Raw genomic sequence first — 21979 nt, forward strand, 5'->3', positions numbered from 1 at the left:
ATAACGCGTTTCTAGACAACAGCTGGTTTTGTTTTGAAAACATTTTTGTTTCAAAAATTTTGTTTGTAAAATCTTTGAAATTTTTCGTTTCAAAATCGTTTGAAATTTTTTGTTTGAACTTTTTCTAAATTTTTTCGTTTCAAAATTTTTTGTAAAAGTTTTCGTTTAAATTTTTTTTGTTTGAATTTCTTTTGAAAAACTAAAAATTTTGTTTGAAAAGTTTTTCGCTTCAAAATTTTGTTATTTTTTACCGATAAAAGGGAACGGGATAGACGCCAATACTGATAGAGGTACATACCCTGGTCCTAGGCTAACATACCAAATTTTTAGATTTGGCAATTTCTAAAATTTAAAGTTGATTAGTCCTATGTACCCCCGCCAAAAATTAGAGAGTGGGGCAAGGTGTCCCTCCCAAAATCTAGAGAGGGTGGTCCTAGGTACCACTCGGTCATTGACTCCGGGCCAAGGTCATTGACCTTTGACCTATGACGTCACTAAAAATTTTGTGACTCAGTTGGACCAACGGGGACCAGTACTATTATGTTGTATTATTTCTTGATATATTTGACATATTCAGTATTTATCATTTTGTGTTGTGATGTTTTCCAGGATATTTGTTGTAGCATTTGCAATTATTACCTGGTCTTGTATATTTTGCATGATGAATTCTGTTTCTAGGTATAAATCTCCTACTTCCATCCACTAAAATGTCGTGTCTGTATCTAAATGTTCCTAGTTCTCTTGCAGTGGGAATCTCGTAGTAAATTTTCTCTCCATTGTTTCCGTATGTGCTGTGTTGTTTGTAATGTTGGTATTACCTTTGATTCCTCCCCCTGTCTTAGGTGAAGTCGTGATATTTGCGGTTTGCTGTTACTATTGCTCTCTGTATGTTTGAATTTTCCTGTTTTCCACAGAAATATTTCTTTAATATTTTAATTTGTCTCTAATGTATATATTGAATATTGATTAGTCTTCGTCCTCTTTTGTTTGTAGGTAATGACCAGGCTGGAAAAAAAATCATCTTTGTTGTCGTTTTTTATTTAAATCGATTTTTTTCATTTAAATCAAATCTTTCTTCTCATATAATACAAGTGGGAAATTGAAGAAAAATATTAGGAATTAGTATTAAATGTTAATTATACCATTTAAGTCAAAGTATTGGGGTTGAATTTTGAATTAATCCCCAATCATTAACCAACTTCAATTCCAAACTATGTTTCTTAAGCATTAAGGAAAAAGTACAGCAACATTTACCAACATGACACTTTTTTTCACACAAGTTACTGATATTTGGCAGCGGCATATTTAGAAAAAATTGTACTAGCGTGCGGCACGAAATAGTATAAAATACAAAAATTTCGCCTAACTAACTTTTTGACAGGGAGATTTACAATTTGAATGGCTGGAAACTGAGAATTCACTCTGGATTGAATTACTAAAATTTCAGCTTTAGAAAAAGATTTATTCGTTCGGTTGCAGAATATTTTTTGTACAAACGGAATCGTTAAATTTACGAATACTCATAGAAATACTTGATTTCGGTAGTACAGTTACGGATTTCGCCATAAATAAGCTTGCATAAGGTTCACAGTTTTGTCCGACACTGTACTAATGGCATGGCTCTGGGGTAATAAAAATTCAGTAGATTTTCTAAAACATAACTATATGAACAACATGAATATCCTGATTAATCGTAATATGCTGAGGAAGTAACCAATCATTTCCTGAAAGAACGGAAGATGTAAATTCCAATTGGATTTTAATGCCGTTAAGATATTAGTTTCAATGCTATTCCCTGAAACTTCACGGATTATAGTTCATCTGTTAATAAGACAGACATTGGGAGGAAAAACTTCTCTGGTACAAGTCGAAATTCGAGTCTAATAAAGCGTTATATTCTTTATGTTTAATCTGAATTTTGATACTTGCTAAAATACTGTCTCGAACGATAGGTATCGTAATATTGTGTGTCCTAGACACATCTCTTCCAGACCATTTTTCCGTTGTTCTCAGAACATTTTTCTACATTTAAATCCTTACAATTATTTCCCAGTGATTTTGATTGAACCATGTTGCATTCTAATGTTTTTGGGAGGGCAGTGTAAGAAAGAGAGCAGGCATTATAGCAGAATTTCATCTTGTTTATACAGCGGGTAGCCGTGCAAGAGCATTAATGCATCCTAACATACTAGTTCAGGCCGGTTTAGGCCCCCAGAGAGCTTTCCCAGGTTGGACCAAAAGGTCAATGGTCAAATTCTGCTATAATGTCTGATCTCTACTGTGTATAACATTGTCGGTTTGCATCGTTCTTTGATCATGACTACAAATGTCTCGCTTTTTTATAAACAGTGGAAGTGAAACCTTTGGATATCGTTCTGTTAGTGTTATGTGAGTTATTATCTAAGTCACTCATACATGATGATGCGTGGGGGGCGCGGTGGCTCAGTGGTAGAGAGTTCACCTCCGGTGCTTGGGGTCCCTGGTTCGATCCTAGCTCGCGCCGTATGGACTTTGTGGTAGATAAACACCATGCTCGTGAGTTTTCTCGGGGTTTTCCCGTTTCTTCCCACTTTCTTTATTCCACGATTGCATTCATTTCTCATCATCACCGCCTCCTTTAGCCTAACCGGCATAACCATGGGACGTAAAACTTAAAGATTTCATTTCATTTCATTTCATGATTATGCCTGAGAGGGAAGAAACTGTTGATTACAATTCTCAGGTTTGTTGGCATCCTGTGGCACACAACGATGCGTATTATTTTCTTTCACATTGCATAATATTGCATTAATATTGAGTAATTCTAGCCTCTTGCTTTTTACTTCGTGCGAAAAAAGATATGGAATGTGAGAATTTAAATCAGGAATGCAAATAAGCAACAAAATTTTACTCCCCCAAGACAAGAGCTACTAGCTCCATCTCACAATAGATATCATTTACTTACCTTCGGTATGATATTAAATGCTCGCCAGCACGGACTCAGCTATCTTATTGTTAGAGATGACACCGGCAAACTAAGTTTTAATATCCCATCTTTCGATTTCGCTTTGACCAAAGTATTATAGGTAACAACTAATTCAGCAGTTTGTTCTTGCAACAAAAACTCACTACTCGTCTACAGAAGCAAAAGATATTAAAGATAATTTTAAAGTAATGTGGTAATATACTGTCAATCAAAAAATAATTTACTGCAGAACAGGTATCGTTTTGTCAAAACTGAGTATCAAAATCTAACTTTTCCTAAATATACGACATACTGTGTCCATCAATGCTCTGGTCGCGCAACCTTATTGCATTTTATGTTACCTTCTTTACAATGAATCCACCAAACATAGTAATCATTCATGTCATTATATGACAAGTTCAAAAATTTATTTATCTAAGTGAGAGCTAAAAACATGTTAAAGCAGCATCACTTAGCATATATTGGAGGAAATGTCGTTTCTTTACCGCATATAACATAAATTACACTGTATAATTTAAAAAATTCAAAACATATAAAAGTATCATCCCCATTATTTCTATGAAAAAGGACAGGATGTACACTGAGTAGAAACGTATGTGGCGCACATAAAAACATAGGTTACATGTGTAAATTCTGTAGTCTTTAGATTTAACGTAGAGCAAACGTATAAATGAAAAAGTATATTTTATACGTCTATATAAGAATTCGGAATAAACGTTCTTTCCGTAAAAAAAACTGTATATAGGCAGTCAGGATCTCACATACAGATGGACGTATTAACATATAGCTGACGTATATAACGTACATGTACATGTGTAACATACGGAAGATTGTTAGATGTCACACATCCTGCAACGGCATGATGTAATATCTGAGCAAGAAAAAAGGACAGTGCGTATGTAGCATGAATAACGTATGATTCGTACTGATTTCTGTAGTAAACATAAGGATTCCGTATATTGTACAATCCGGATAACGGATTTTTCCGTGTACAGTCGAATCTAGCGACATGAGTGTGCCTGACAAATTACACGCATAATCAACATTTTCATTAACTATAACTACAAATAAATGTCCAATATACACAAATAAAACAAATACTCACTTCAAATATGAATGTCGCCATCTCTATGACCCAAAAATATATATAAATTGCAACGAAAAGCGTTGAAACAGTGGTCCTGCAGAATTTTTGGGTGAGTTTGGTAAATTTTAAAATTCTTTTACCATCAAGAGCTCACAAAGCAAAATCGCAAAAACTTGTCTTTACTAGAGGAGCGAGACTCAAAATTCAATGGCAAAATTACCACTGAAAACAGACTTAAATTTGAAAACGAATTGGGTTGGGATTAAAATTTGAATCATGAATAACATTAGCATGGGCATGCAAAAAATAAACCAGACAACCAAGAGGCTGGTGGGCAGAGAAAAATATAAGAGGGAGGTATACTTCATACTGTCGTGTGAGCAACATAAGTAGAAATTCAATAACACACTAGCGTAAAATTATTCTGTAATTGGAATCGTAACAAAGGTGTAAGCCTCACACCATTTTTCGCTATGTGCAGCGACGCACATTAGTAGAGGGTTGGAAAACTAAATCCACAGCATATTCAGTTACGTCTCGTGAGTTCTTGTAGCTCAGATCATCTAAAGTAAATTTGAGTGTTGGGGATTTAAAACTGATAAGCCGTACAAGATTTTGTAAACTAAAATTTGGAGAGCAAAAGTAACTAGATCATACCTGGGTTCATTTGTCAGTGAAACAGAACACATTTAAAATGAAGCAGATTGTAATGTTACTGGGGATGCAAAAGGGTGAAAGAAAGTAAGGATATGTTTAGGATAGGATTGATCTACTGGGCACTTGCCTGACGTCAGTGGCGGCTAATATTAGTGTTGCAGCGTTGCGCAACGACCAAAGTATTTCAAGAAAAAATATTATTAACAATAGTAGTAAAGAACAGAAGGAAATACTCTCTAATACTCCCATATATACTTCAAATAACAGATTTTTTATTTCTGTAACTGTCCGTTCCGTTAATCCGTTTTAAAAACCGAAAAATAATCCGTCAGAGTCTCTAATTTATATTGCGTTGCAGCGAGTATACAACGACCAGATTCCTTCAGCGTGGCAATTCGAGCGAATGTTAAGTCTCCTTTCCCCTATCTCAGAAGTTAAAGGCTCTGGTCGTTGCAGTGCTTCTGCAACACACCACAGCTTCCAGTGAACGAGAAGGTTTTTCGCGCTAAATAAGATTTCTGAATTTTATTTCACTAGCAATTAACAAATGGAATTTGTTTTTATGCATTCATATTTTTAAATTACAGGACTATGCTGAAGCAAATCAATATAATGACAATTAAAAAAGGTGATTGTACAATTACAAAATAACAGGGTGGATTGATTTAAATCAGTCTGATTTAAATCACGATTTATATCAAGATTTAAATCACTTGATTTTTTAAATAAAAATCGTTGATTTAAATCAAATTCCAAAGTACTTTAAAGTGAAAACAAGTAAAGTCCCATTTCTGTTCTGTTATTCCGATTATGGAAGATGATAATCATAATACAATGAGACTCAAATGTACAGTATGTATAGCATAGTATGAAAACAAGTGTCATGCAGAGGATGATTAGGGAAAATCCCGTTTTGAACGGGTAACAGGGCAATCCCGGTTTCTTCTCTTCGTAACATAGGGTTTATATTGTAAATCGTTAACTATTCCAACGGGGATATCACCATCGACATTTAAGACGAAGATTCTTTTGTGTGCGCGTCTATATATTTATTCCCAGATAATAGGGCGTATTTAGAAGTGTCCTATCCCTTTTTTCTTTCTTTCTTTCTTTCTTTTTTTTTAGATTTTATAACTTTAGGCAAAATTTATGTATTTCATGCCGCAAGCTAGTTACAATTTCCTTAAAAATATGCCCCTGCCAAATATCAGTAACTTTTGTGGAAAAAAAAAGTGTCACTTTGATAAGCGTTGCTGTACTTTTTTCCTTAACGCTTAACCTTTTAAATTATATCACCTATTTTTAGGTGATAGGATAAAATATTCATTATTCGATTTAAAAAGTACCAATAAAGCTTTTTACTTCGGTTTTTTTTTCAGGACTGAAGGCATTGTAGAGCACGTTACATGTGCTTTCACGCCTCTCTGCGTCGAGACATAAGATGTGATGACGTCATAAATTTTAAAAAAAAAATTGTTGTGCCTATTTTTACTATTTTTTGGCGGGCATTCAGAAGACTACATTTTGCATTCAGAAGACTGAAATTCTGCACACTCGTTCAGTGCACCCTTAGTATTTTTCAGATGATTTCAGATCTCTACGTGGAAACTATCGGGTCCAGAAGGGTTAAAAAAAATGCCTTCTTCGCCACTTTCATGCCTAAGATGGAGACAAATGAGTGGTACCATCTGAAAGGTTGTTCTATTCTGAAGAGAATGATGTATGAACCATAATCTTAGGATAAATATTAATGTTTCAGGAAACTGTTACCTGAGATCCTGTTTTATACGGGAATCTGGGATATTTGGGGATATTATTTTTCGCGGGCTTACTTTTGCATCTAGAAGTTTGAAATTTTGGACACTGATTCACTGCACCCCTTAGTATTTTTTCAGATTTGTTTCAGATCCTTGCCTTTAAACAGAGGCGGTACAGAGGGGTAAAAAGTAAAAAAGGGGATATTTCTTAACAGAAAATCCCTTTTTTCGTGATTTTCCAGCCCCAGATATCCTACAGGATGGAGACATTTGAATGGTACCGTTTGAAACTCTGTTTTATTGTGAAGAGAATAATGTACAAATCATGATTCTAGGATAAATAGGGATGTCTGAGGAAATTTTTATATTACATCCGGGTCATCTGTGGTATTGTGGGTATGTTCGTAGCTTATTGTTAAATATTTTTCCAGCCCTTAGTATTCAAGATAGAAGCTTGAAATTTTGTACATACATTTAGAACACCCTTAGTATTTCCCAGTTGATTTTGAGATCTGTGAGTTAACATAGGGGAGTCCAGAAGGGATCCAATTTTTTTAAAAAAAATTAGAAAAAATCCCGACTTGTCTCAAAATTTTCCGCTTCAGGGACATGATAGGGAAAATGTGAATGTTACCGTTTTAAAGGCTGTTTTATTCTGAAGAGAAGGAGGTATGAATAATGATCCTAGGATAAATAGGGATGATGCTTGACTAAAAGTCTATAATTTACCAAAAAAAAGCCATAATTTAAAATTCTTAAGGAACATTGTTTGGGATTGATATAGGTTAACAATTGGGGATTAATTCAAAATTCAACCCCAATACTTTCACTTAAATGGCATAGCTGGCATTTAATACTAATTCGTAATGCTTTTTCTTCAGTTCGCGACTTGTATTATACGAGGAGAAAGATTTGATTTAAATCAAAAAAATCGATTTAAATCAAAAAATCATCAAAAATGATTTTTTAAAAAAGCATGATTTTTTCACCCTGCAAAATAAGAAAGAAAATATGTAGTAGAGCAGAAAACAAATGAAAGTAGACCCGCATTTAAAGTTAATTCTTAGCTTATTAGATAATGAAGGCTTCTACTACAGTAATTTGTTAACCAAATGTTAATAAATCAACATATAGAGTCCTCCCTCCGTGGATAGTATTTTAGTATATACATATTTCTTTTATAAAACAAATGTATTTTATGTTCTTGATAACTTTCCACATAAAAGTCTATGATATGGAACACCAGATTGAATTTGGGACTAGTTAGAAATGCTCAGGGGCGTAACCACGAGGGGGGTCGACCGGGTCCAGACCTCCCAAAAATTTCAAATTTGACTAACATGTGTGGATTTCCCTAACGCACTATACTTGTTTAACAGAGAAATGATTGATGTAGGCTAAATATTTTATTTTACGCCTCGACATGTACTCTTTCTTTTCTCATAAAAATAATCGTTCTATCATTTTTTCTAAAAATACAGGTGACAGTAATTAAGAATTACTTATCGTCTTTTCGGGTGCAGTATAAGACAGGTTCGATATTACATAGACGTATTGGACCTCCCTCAAATACTTCGGACACCTCCCAGCTAACATTTTCTGGGTCTAGAACTGGCACTGCTGTTTGTTTTGACGTTCTTTGATTTTTGGCTTCTGTTACATGCTGATCTACATCTGGCGTGTTTCAAGGTTTGCTTTCCAGAACGTATCACATTGATAAGCAGTTTCCTCTCGTGTGGAAGTATATTGTGTTCATCGTGCATTGCGTAACAACCAAGATGGATGATTTGGAATGTAGTTCTTTCTTTTACGCACATATGTGTGTGTTGATGTATGAATCTGTGATATTCGGAATTCATATACCAGTACCTCTTTTGTATTAGTTGTTTTGGTTATTAATTGAATTTAATTTTATTGTATGTGTTTTATTTCTGTAAATAACTTACAAATTCTGAATGAATTGTATACCATGACCTCTGTAAATAACTTACAAAACATGCCCAGCTTTCAACTAAGAAAAAACTTGCAATTAAGGCTTAGACAAAACAACCAAAGGGCAATTCAGGAGAGTGTTCGAAAAAAATCCGGTTTAAATTTACAGGACATTATACGGCAGTGATGTTGTTTGCACTAGATACATTCCCGCAATTTATTTTAAATTTTCATAGATAAATTGTTAATACAGTGTGTTCAATGTACATTTTTTATAACTGTAATCTCTGCTACGAACGCTGCAGTCTACTCTGAAGAGGAATTCAGATCACTGTCAGGGACTGAGTTTGCTAGAATGAATTGATTGTTCGCAATAATCTAGAAAAAATATTTAGTGAATCTAGAAAGCTTCTGAAATTAATATTAACTCTACCTACGGCGTCAACGAAAGAAGAAAGTTTTTTTTTTTTTTTACATCAAAAAGAATTGATACTTTCAAGGAATTGAATGTCCCAAGAACGGTTATCACCATTTGTTATGCTGTCCATCGAAAAGACCTGGCAATAAGAATACCGGAGTTCAATCAGCATGTATTAGGCAGATTTGCTCCAATCAAAGAGAGGAGGATGAACTTATTAATTAAATAAGGTGATTAATCAGATAAAATGTTCTGCATTTTTTATTTTTTAAAAACAGAATTTTATTTAATTTCACATGTCACATAGCATTTGCATCTAAAGTTATGCTAATTAGTCAATGAGTCCATTTTATATCTTCTGTCTCCGATCGTTCGTACTGCAACACCAGAAACCACAATCCACCGCCCGCCATTGCCTGACGTTCTCGGTGGTCTTCCAGCCATGACTCCTCTGATGAATTGTTGTCCTCTCATTGATGTCTGTTCTAGATGATCGGTGGTCAGATGGTTCAAACAGAAGTCCGGTGCGGATATACAGAGAAACTAGCGTTTCAGCGACGATGTACTTTGTCAAAATAAGAACGTTCTCTCAAATGTTGAGACATCCTCGTCAGATATTCAACAATGTAATGAATAAAGATTATCCTTTTTTGACTAGGGTAAGATTCGAACTTCCAGACTGAAAATCGTCGCCCGCTCGTTTATATCCGCGTCATATCGAATCTAGGCTTCAACTCACTCATGTCCACAACATTCAGTCGCTTTTATTCGCGTCTTCGGCCATTCGCTCCGCAGTTTAATGTATTACCACGTTGATAATTAAAATGCAAGCTATTTAAATTAATCTCAAGGATTGTTCGAACATGGATAAAGGAAACAATCTGCAGTATTGTTAAGTGAGAAATACACGTACAGAAACAAGTCAACAGAAAATAGTTTTTTTTTCTGTGTCTCAAATGTAATTGAGCTGTTAATGCACTGAAAAGAAATTAAATATAACTTGGATAATGGTGATAATTAAGAGTTCATAATTTCAAATAAGTAATATTTATCACTTTCGGAGAATTGAGTCCAATAGTTGTATCCAAAGTTTGTTGTTGTTGTTGTTATTATTATTATTATTATTATTATTATTATTATTATTATTATTATTATTATTATTATTATTATTATTATTATACATAATTCATCGTGAGGGCACGATACCTGCACAGTCTTGCAATATCATCGAGGTATAGCACATCCTTCCGATTAATCAACGTTGCCTCCCTCAGCTGGAAGGTATGTTGCACTCGTTGCAACTGCTGCGAATACAAATCTGCAGTGATGATGTGGCTTAGGAGTAGAAGTTTGTAAAGTATCACTTGTCAGCTAGTCAAACAAACACAGATAATGATTTTGTATTGATGCAAAGGTGATCTTGGAAGTGTGAGGTACAGGGCCAAGTATTAACAACCAATGTCAGGTACGCTTGGGAATTTCATACTAGACCCACTTGTCGTCACTCATGAACACTTAAAGAAATGTGGGTGTATTGCTTTGCCGAGATAGTAAAGACATACAAGCTGTCATCACTCATTACTCCTTATCGTACGCTGTCAATGTGAATCGTTCTCACTTGCGAAATTTGTGCTCCTTCCCTACGTGGAGAAGGTGAAGTCTGACAATTTCCTCGAAACCCTGGAAGGTCAACAAATTTACCACACGTTTGACAGCTGTCCTGTATCGCTGCATTCATGGGCTCGTCCTCCAACCCTGTGTATGACCAACGAGAAGTTCATGAAGACTCAGGTTTCCCATTTGAATTTCTAGAAGCAATGACTGCTGTCAGTGCGTTCATTCGCAGCATTCTTCTCCAAATGCAAGGCGTATTCCACGTCTTGATGCAGGTGCTCACAGAACCACCTTAAAGTCATATAGCAAACAATCGCGAACCAGCCACTTAGATCGCTTCCATTTCTCTTCAACATTGGATGAGATGGATAACTGTGTGTGCGAAGCATGCTTGGATCGGCAGAGATCAATTATCACACTAACCCACTGCTTTTTCATAAGACACTTGTACCCTTTGTGTGAGTGTTTTATGCAATGGGATGTAAACAAACGACAAGAACATTTTCAGCTACTTTGTATTTAGGTAAATAGAAAATTCTACTAAATTGCCTCTTCCATATGAAAGCTAATGGAAATGGAAGTCATTCAGTTACATGTTTCAGTGCTAAATGACTGTAACTACAAAAGTGTAATTCAAATCTATATATAAAAAACTGCTTTGCAGACAGTTGAGACTACAGCCATACACTAACAAGACATCATATTACATGATTAATTATGAACTTACCCCTATTTCGCTCATTATTCCGATAACAGCTCAAGTCCTGATAGTTTTCAGACACGTCGCATGTCACTTTTCTGGGATAAAAATCCGGCAGGGATAGTTTGTCGTTGGGGTGAGCTCTTTTCGGACGATTTTCTGAAAAATCGCTCAGGTGATTTTGTTCTTGGGTCATTCCATGTCAAGCGGACCAGTTTTGAAAAAGTTCCCACTCCAGCATCTCCGATTTGTTTCAAATTTTGCACAAATGTTACCTGACACCAACAATGAAGAATGATCAAATTTGAGTTGAAGATCTGTATTGGTCGCGATAGTAGGGCGTTTTCAAAATGGCCCCTGTCTCAGCAACAACGAGTAGCAAACGTCTTCTCCCATTTTGGAGTGCCTGCCATTTTGAACTGAAAGCTCTTATAACCTTCAAAATTTGTTTCCTAGGAGAACTTTTAGAGTAGATGAAGGTTAGTTTTTCACAAATTCCCTTGGGTATTCAGAAGTTGTACAATAAATTAACAAAGTTGGCTAAAAAGTGTGTGCACGTTTCATGTGTGCCATATTTAGACCCCCATAAAGTTGGATGAAGTCAAGTCAGTAAATTGATATTTGAAAGAGATAAACCATAATATACATACTTTAGAATATATAAAATATTTAGTCTTTTGCGCATATGGTTTAAGGGATATGTGGCCTTAGAAATAGGAAAAAAATGAAATTATGTGAAAAATGGACCTTTTTGGTACCCAAAAATGGTCATGTTGCCAACCTTACACCAACTTGTGACCATAACCAATGCAAAGAGCATGTTCTGATATAGTTAGGAATGAATTTTGGTGTTGGTGCCTTGTTCGGTTTTTGGATGATTGTAAGTTATATTCTAGTTCAGTTTACAAAATCACCACAGACTTAATTTCTACAGTATATCTATGCAAGTAGTAATTTTATTGAACATTTGCTCTTTGTTATCAAGTTACATTAAGATTTTTTCTTACAGATAATATGGCCACATCAAGAGATATCGGTCTACGAGATTGTACTATATAGGCAAAAATGCATGTCACAGAAAAAGTTTTCTACAAGTTGTGCGTTTAAAATGTGTGCAGACTTTACAGAACAGAAATAATTATTATTTATGCGAACAGAGTATGAAATACCACCAGATGATGCATTTATGTGTCTTCACCATGAACACCTGCTACTGGTTAAATACGAAGACCTACAACTCCACTTTTGCAACCCGTTCGATTACCATAAATCAACACTACCAAAAAAATCACTTCGAGTCATTGATAAAAAAGAAGTGGCTAAGATATTAAACCGGGACAAGCTGTGTGTAGGTTGTAGGGTAAAAAAAACTTTCAATAGAGAAATCAACTGTAGGGTCAGCCAATGATAGAAACACATCTGGATTCAATCCTCCTGAGTCTCAAAGGAGGAGACTTGACACAAATGTTGTCGAACTAGATATTTCTCCCCTAAAACCTAAAAGAGTAAGTAGAAGAGATTTGCTCTGATATGTCAAGAGGAAAATATGCGAAGCACAAAAGTCCCTTTGTCAAGAAATGCATCCGTTACTGACGTTAACGTAGAAGAAGGATCTAGCACAAGTCAACAGAAGTGTATTCATTGGAAAGATTACCGGAAACTGCTGGAAGAATTGAAAACCAAAGCCGCAACATCTGACAAACAAACGAAACTTCAAATTCTAACTCTTATCCCATGTAGTTGGTCTATAGAAAAAACAACAAATATATTTAGAGTTTCTAAATGAATGGTTAAAACAGCTAAAAATTTGAAACCACAGCAAGGTATTCTTGCAATAACAACAAAGATGGTAAGAAAATGATTGCCTTCTGAAGTATCAATAAGAGTACATCAATTTTATGAGGAAGATGAATTCAGCAGGATACGTCTTGGCAAAAAGGGGTGTATGCCGGTAAGAATTAATGGATAAAAGGTTTAGAAACATAAACGGCTGTTGGAATATAACTTGAAAGAAATGTAGAGTGCCTACAAAATGAGATATAGACCTGAAGTAGGTTTTCCCAAGTTCTGTGAACTTTGACCAAAATGGTGTGTCACAGTTGGCGTTACAGCTTCACACAGTATTTGCGTCTGTACTTATCATCAGAAATATCAAGTTCTAGAAGACTTGTGTTGAGTTTCCTCCTTTGAGACTCAGGTGGATTGAATTCAGGTATCTCTATCACTCGCTGATCCTACAGGTGATTTCTCTATTGAAAGTTTTATTTACCCTACAACCTGCACACAGCTTCTGTCCTGGTTTACTATCCCTCCCACTTCTTTCTTTTAACATAACAGCTGTTTTTGTATCAATGACTCGTAGTGATTTTGTTGCTAATGTTGATTTATGATAATCGAACGGGTCGCAACAGTAGAGTTGCAGGTCTTCGTATTTAACCAGTAGCAGGTGTTCATGGTAAAGACATATAAATGCATCATCTTGTAGTACTTTTTACCTTTTCGCATAAGTAATAATTATTTATGTCCTTCTGTAAAGTCTCTACACTTTATAAACCCACAACTTGTAGAAAACTTTTTCTGTGGCATGCAGAGCCTTCATTTTTGCATATATAGTACAATCTAGTAGACCGATATCTCTTGATGTGGCCATATCTGTAAGAGAAAATTTATTAACGTAACTGGATAGCAAAGAGCAAATGTTCAATAAAATTACTACTTGCATAGATATACTGTAGAAATTAAGTCTGTGGTGATTTTGTAAACTGAACTAGAATATAACTTACAATCATCCAAAAACCAAACAAGTCACCAACTCCAGAATTCATTCCTAACTATATCAGAACATGCTCTTTGCATTGGTTATGATCACAAGTTGGTGTAAGGTTGGCAACATGTCCATTTTTGGGTACCAAAAAGGTCCATTTTTCACATAATTTCATTTTTTCCTATTTCTAAGGCCACATATCCCTTAAACCATATGCGCAAAAGACTAAATATTTTATATATTCTAAAGTATGTATATTATGGTTTATCTCTTTCAAATATCAATTTACTGACTTGACTTCATCCAACTTTATGGGGGTCTAAATATGGCACACATGAAACGTGCACACACTTTTTTAGTCAACTTTGTTAATTTATTGTACAACTTCTGAATACCCAAGGGAATTTGTGAAAAACTAACCTTCATCTACTCTAAAAGTTCTCCTAGGAAACATATTTTGAAGGTTATAAGAGCTTTCAGTTCAAAATGGCAGGCACTTCAAATGGGAGAAGACATTTGCTACTCGTCGTTGCTGAGACAGGGACCATTTTGAAAACGCCCTACTACCACAACAAATACAGATCTTCAACTCAAATTTGACCATTCTTCATTGTTGGTGTCAGGTAACATTTGTGCAAAATTTGAAACAAATCGGAGATAATGAAGTGGGGACCATTGGTCCACTTGATATGGAGTGACCCTCTTACTTAATTAATAATGCTATAATGTTGCGTAAGTAAATTCTCATATTACAATCTAGGAGTACTGTACTCTTGCAGGCGATATTTTTTCAGACAAAGTTTACAACAACGGATTACAACTTCCCTCTGTATTATTAAGTATTTCCATGTTAGCTAAGTCATAGCTTAATTTAATTTAAGGAAAGGAAGCAAGAAATTTCAGTGTGATGGTCCGTAAGTTTTATTCGCATGTTAACTTATCGCAGGTTTTGACAATCTCAAACTTTCTTTAAAAAAATGACCTTTTAGTGATAAAGGGATTTATTATACTATTATTTGAGAGCTTATTTTTGAACATGTAAAATTGCGTATGGAGGGTTCTTTTTACGCACAAAACAAATATTTCATTCACTTTTCCTAATTTCCTATGAAGCTCACCTTTTAACATAGTTATTTCCAACTGAATTCTATGTGATGTCACACTTTACTGCTCGTATTCTTTCTTAGAGTGAAGGAAGCTGGCAGGTAACCTGGAGTTGATTTAAAAAACAATAATGACAACCAATCAAGATCATCAATAACATAGTTGATTTTCCACGTATGCCACTCATGAGTTCATGACTACGTGCAGTACAGTACATTTTTATTCAATTCTCCTTCCCTCTTTCCTTCATTGTGTTTCTCTCTGCTCTTCTGAGAATGTAAAACCGTACTTATAGGCACTCAGTTGGAAATTATTGTGTTAGCGAGATAGGGTTACTTTTATTCGAATCATTTTCCTTTTACATGTGAATCGTTCTTCAAGAAGATAAGAATTTGTTGTAACGGAATATTTTTATAGGCTATTCGAATATAATTATCATTTAGTGCGGTGATAATCAATTAATAATGTAATGCAGGCCAGGAAAAATCGAGAATAATATTTGCTGACCGTTTCCCATTTTCTTGCTCTCTGAGGTGATGGTTCACTAAATGTATGTAAGTCTTAAGTCTACTGAAAATTTATTATATTCTAGGTATCCTTTTTGCTTCATGTGTCTAGGCCAACTAGGGCTTGACTTAAGAATATTTACAAGCAACTATGAAACCTGCATTATTCTAACCAATGCCTTATTTTGCAGATTGCACCTGCTAACCATGGTTTAAAAAGATATTAGGTTGCCGCGAATGAAAAGATCGCTTTGGCATCTGGTAGGAAACTTATCTCAGATATAGATTATGGTTGTGCATCTAACGTTACAAACTCTTTACATATCCAGAAAACAGGCTGGGGTGTACACACATTCAAGATGAAATGCATTGTTGAATAGTGCCGTATGAAACTGTTCTTTAAAGAACGTATGAAGAACGTCAGTGATGTTTCTTTGCGACTTCAAACTGGAGGCATTCTACATACCAAGACTCAAAAATCGTTTACAGTGTATTTAAACCAGTAATAGCGAATGAGCGCATCATTTGACGTTGTTTGTCTAGTTTCATTCCAGTAACACAGCATTGTAAAATGAGCCACGTGGGCACCGACCAATATCCTATTTAAATGAGATTCTCAAAATCACTGACGAAGCAGACCCTCCAGATAGTGTTCATGCTGTTGTAAACGAGTTAGGCGTACACCATACAAGTTCGATGGTTCCGTACAATCGGTAAGGTGAAAGAGGTAACTGCCACATAAATTTGTTACCAAACGGTTATAATCGAAATTACAGTCACTCTTTTCTTAATAAAATGCTGGTTCCCTTACGAAGCTATTCATATACGTATCAATTTATAATATTTATTTTCTACATCCACTGGATATAGTTAACCTGAACCTAAATTATTTTAGATTTCCGGGGAAAGTTTTAAAATTAAATTATGAACTGACCGTGAAGAGTGAATTTTTCGTGGGTAAGGTACCTTTAGGTTATATGTAGAGGGACATTTAATCTATAACCAGTGTTTTTTCTTGAATCTTCAGCATTTGCGATCGTATGGTCCGGGTTGATGGTTTTTGTACTTCTTTTTTCGATCAATAATTTTTTTATAAGCGCCAAATCTCGTTTCCTCATCGGGAGCTATAAGGATCCACAATGTTGCATTATATTTTACAGATTACTGATTTTCGAACTTCAAGTATATTATTTGAAAAAAATCTTCATCTCTTGAAAGTCTTAAATGAGATTTTTTAAAATGTATTCTTTTCTTGTGTATCTATCGACCAGCTACTAAAGTTTTATGACAGAAAAGTATTTTAGAGTATGCGCTTGTTGATATAACGCGGTCGTCTTCTGGTAGGGACTCATATAATATTGAGACTTCAGTAGTGATATTAACAGTATGTGGATTGGGTGCGCGTTAGCAACCCAATGATACATATACTTACACACACACACACACACACACACACATATATATATATATATATATATATATATATATATATATATATATATATACGTTAATTTATTATAATATACTAAAAGGATATGCCAGTATTAAGAAGATTGTTTATAACACCATCGATTTGAATTGTATTGCTTCAATTTATATTATTTATTATTTCATTTCTTTTCGAGCAATTTGGTGGACGATGATGGTAGGGAGAAGGAGTTTTCCCTTAATAAATTTTATTCTAGCACTTCATTGTTATATATTTCTCTCCTCCTCAGTAAAATTCACAATTATCTTCTAAATTACCTGGATTTATTTATTTATTTTATTTTAATCCCTCATTCACTGAAGATAAACTACGTTGAATATATATATATATATATATATATATATATATATATATATATATGTGTGTGTGTGTGTGTGTGTGTGTGTGTGAAAATTTATTGACACAAATATTAATATGAATAACTTGAGGTGTATTTATTAATGGATTGATATATGATACGACGTGCTTTGCTATACCTACTCTTGTTTACCCCGACTATGTTATATGGTGTCATATTTTATTATACCGCAAATATCAGTGCATGCTGATTGTGTTTGAAGTATCTTTTTGTAAACTTGCGTTCAATGGTACTTACTAACTTGCATGTATGGGAATATAAGTAACGTAGCAGGCTACGGTGAAATATTTTTGAACCAATTAATCAAATCGTGATCCAATGAAATATTCAACTTTCTAATTTACCCCACTTATTATGTAATAAATATCCGAAATATAAGTGATTTTCAGTAGGACAATGTGAAAAGTGGAGATACGTAAACCAATTAAATTCAGTAGCTTTCTTACTACGGAATCCAATTACATTTCGACTTACTCAAGGAATTTAGTGGATACTGTTCAATTCAACTGGTGCTTATTCTTGAAATTCCCTAAAGTTCCCTGGATATGTATGACACCTATATACATAACTACTTCCCTGGAAATAAATTAATCAAATATCTTGAACGTGAAGTTAATATCCGGAAGTGACGTATATTACCTGATTTGTGATAGTATAGGCTACCTTGCCTTTTTAATTAATGTTGACGTTTGAAACTAAATTGTGACGATTTAAATTAAGACTGGAGGAAAATTTTAAAGTAAAATCCTAAATGCAAGTATGCAAACGGACGCTATGTTAGCAGAAACTATATATTATTAGTTTTACCCAGTAACATGAGCGTTAAAGACTCAAATAAAAGATTTTTTATTGGACGATGATTTGCTCTGTAAACACCCATATTTAATTTAAGAGCAAAGGAGAATTCTCCCTATCATTTTAGATTATAAACGTTAGGGTTCTAGCTACCTTCAGTAGCTCAAATTTATTTTGTATTTTATTAATAATTCCACTCATTTACTGTGTCGAAGTTCGATTTAACTTAATTACTTATTCAAATATGTTTAATTATCTTGCCAATTTTGTACTCTAGTCATATGTAAAATACTCATAATAATAACATTCCCATGTGTTGTTTGCAACTAATGTGAATATTACTTCAATTGTCGGAATTCTCATGCGTAAAGTTTGAATTCTAGAGATTCGTTTAAATTATGTTGTTATTCAATTATTGGAAACAATCTGTTCAAATTAAAATGCTTGTAAATTACTATATTTTCGTGAAATATTTTAAGGATTATAACTTGATATTGTTGAAAGTTAAATTGTCACTTATAAATGGACTTTCTTCTTTCTTTTTTCTTTCTTTCTCCTTTTCCTTCTAATTGTATTAAATTATTTGTTCAACTGTAGTTAGTACGTCTTCTTTAAGAAACGTTTGAATAATATACCTAAATATCTGTTGTTTTGCGGAGTGAATGGTGGTATAAATGAGGTTTAGTTTTAAGTTTGGGAACCTAAGATAACATTGAATGACCAAATCTATTTATTGTGTGAATATAAATCAGAGATAATACACGTATTCTCACGAGTTAAAGGTTAACAGAAATAACTACCAGTCATGCACGAAATCTCCAATGTTTCTTTAATACATGTTGATCAATTGTGACTCTTAGTTTCTAATGGAGGTAAATAAATAATAATTTATTTACCTCCATGGAAACTAGGGACAATAGCTACCAAACTGTGGAACTCTACTAAGAACTTATGGTGAGTCATATCTTGTAATATTCAGTTGTGGAAACTACTTTAAGATTTGCTATTTTAACTTAGAATACTTCGTTAAACTCTGTTGAAGAGAGTGCAAAATTGTTATCCTAAACAATCTGTTTATGCAAAACCACTACGAAGAGTGATGTAGTTTCTCATCGATTGAACTAGATCAAAGCAAGCATTTTTGTGGATTGGTTTTGATCTGGGTCAGTGTTGTATGTGTTACTATGTGTCTTGTTGTGACAGGTTTATGGATGATATCTTTTTACCCTTTTGATACTCTACAGAAAGACTGATAAGTCTACACCACATATAACGTGTTACATTCTTTTAACTATATTTTAATAATCATCTCGATATCTCTTCTTTATTTTCTTCAATCTTCCCTTTTCTTTAATATTTCTTCCTTTCACATTTTTCTTGTAATTCTTTCTGTTACCGTTTTCTTTACCTACTAAATGGACTATCCTTTTAAATGGACTATTCTTCAACAAGTCATTCTAGTCTTTTCTTTTCCCTTCTTCTTTCCTTCTTCTAATTAGCTTTACTTTCTTTTTCAATTTTCTTATGTATATCTGTAGTTGTTGCCGTTATGGTCGTGTATCTTGTACACGGTCTAACATTTAACAAAATAAAAATCTTCGGAAGTCTGATGGCTACTGTAGACAAAAAGATTAGTGACCTTTCACCTGTCACAGAGTAGATGAAGCTATAGAAAACAGTTACTAACAGATATAAAATTGGCGACGAGTTCTTCATCATTGGTACACGACTCCAAATAACGACAACACACAATAGATTACAAATTAACACCAGATAAGAATCACTGTCTAGTGGTGTACAATAGTATAGGCGTAGAGAATAACAGGAATAGTTTCATTACGTTGGATGTTACTTCAGGATTTTAAAAAGATGGCTATGCTATGACAATCATAACAGTAAGGACGATTGAGTCGTGATCAACGTCCAGAATTATTTCTAAAATCCCCAGATGGTATAGTTGCTAGTATGTTCTTAAATGATGGAAGTAGTCCATCATGATATTTCTCAAGCCGAGAAGCAATCATTAATGCGAATCATTCAAGTGCTGAACTCAACTTAATACACTGCAAATGTTTCTGCAAGCATCCATCTATATCCGCAAATTGGCGTTAAGTTGCGCGAAAGTGCTTGCCCGTCTTGCTGGTGCGAAAATTTCATTCGCATCATCCTTATATTTACACAGTAAAAGTTAAATCTCGTTTCTAATTAATTAAGAAGACCTTTTTTCTGTTATGCAAAGAAATAAGGGAATAAATCATACATATTTCCATTTTTATTTTGAGCCGGATGAAATATGCTCATGAGTTAATGGGGAACACGTGTCACCATTTGACCATCACTGATTTAGTGCAATAATTCATATGAATTTTATTTGAAATGGTATACGAATAGACACGAAGTTTGATATTTTGTTACTATTGCTTAAGAGAAACTAGATGTGATTCACTTGCACCAACTCAAGTGAGGCACGCAAAAGGAACGGTTTTAAATTATTTACTAAAACCGTTATTAGAAAGCGTTTACTATTATCTCATAGTTATTGAAAGTTTATTGTTCATTAAAGTCATACAAAATTAAATTCCCAGTAAAAAGTAGCTATGTTCGTATTCCAAAAATCTGTATCTTTCTAAAATTGCAGAAGATAAATATTTCTGGTAGACTACAGTATTACCAACACATCAAGCCTTATGTCTTTGAGTATCTAAAAATATATTTTTCTATATTTTCAGGTTATAAAGGCACATAAGCTTCTACTAACGGCGTCAAGTCCAGTGTTTGAAACCATGTTCTTTGGATCTCTTCCTGAAACAAAAGAAATCAAAGTAGTGGATATTGAACCCTGTATTTTCAAGAAGATGCTGCAGTATGTTCGACACTTCTTTAAAGTATACATTTTTAATTCTTTAAAAGGCAAAAGAAAGATGAATATGTTAAAAGTACATATTTTTGTAAATGCTCAGTTACAGAAACCACCTTAACTTATTCCTGCTTTACCTAACATATTGCAATAACTAAGACATAATCAACTTACCAGATATAATGAGTTCGTACTAATTTTACAGTTTATAAAGAAGATTCAACTAAGATTGTGGTTCATCCTATACTAAAACCATTACAGATATATAATATTATATAACCTGACTTGGGAAACGTCAAATTCAACAAAGAAAACAGACTCAGTTTCGGTAATTTAAGACAATATTTGTTATTTCAATCGCAACAGACAGACTATAACTGATCAGATTTCAGCTACAAGTGAATTTTTAGAACAGTCAGCAAAAGAAAATTTGTTACTTTTTATCTATAATAAGAAAATTAACTTCTTAGTCTTCAAGTCAATATTCCTCACAAAATTATGTTATTACCACAATTATAGTAAGAGAGAAAACTGAATCTACTTATTTTATTTTTTCATTAGAGGTCAAGAATGAGATGTTAAGTTCTAAAACGTTCTCCTGCGCACTTCAAACACATAAATCACACACTTTGATAAAATTATATCACTCACGAAAAGAGGGTCTATTGTTTTGTCTGAGTCTGTCCACACTCCTTATAAGGCACAATAGGTACGTTCATTCTTCGTAAATAGTTGCGAGTGTGATTGCCAATTTTCAGCCTATGGGATGGCGAGCCGATTGAATTTAGTTGACTTGAAATAATGCTGCATCTGTTGTGTAGCAATTACTTTCCTAGCTCAAATAAGCTAAGCGTTATCCTGAAGTCGAACTCTGTGCTTTTTCATTGGGAAGATCTTAATGTCCAATGCGTCTTATCACATATTCTGCTTAACGCTATTATTATTAGTTAAAATATGCTTTGGTCAGAATTTGTCT

At 34.1% G+C, this 21979-nt stretch overlaps 1 protein-coding gene across 1 annotated transcript in view; it reads left to right on the forward strand.

The window, feature by feature from the left end:
- Positions 1 to 21979, forward strand: part of LOC145668453 (BTB/POZ domain-containing protein 2-like) — a 103867-nt gene that overhangs the window by 28391 nt on the left and 53497 nt on the right. The window contains exon 3 of the mRNA XM_081736333.1: positions 20876 to 21009. Within this exon, the coding sequence (XP_081592459.1) occupies positions 20876 to 21009 (134 nt within the window). The remainder of the gene's footprint in view (positions 1 to 20875; positions 21010 to 21979) is intronic.

The sequence above is a fragment of the Thermobia domestica genome, chromosome 13 (genome assembly GCF_964235325.1).
Source record: "Thermobia domestica chromosome 13, izTheDome1.hap1.1, whole genome shotgun sequence".
NCBI lineage: Eukaryota > Metazoa > Arthropoda > Insecta > Zygentoma > Lepismatidae > Thermobia > Thermobia domestica.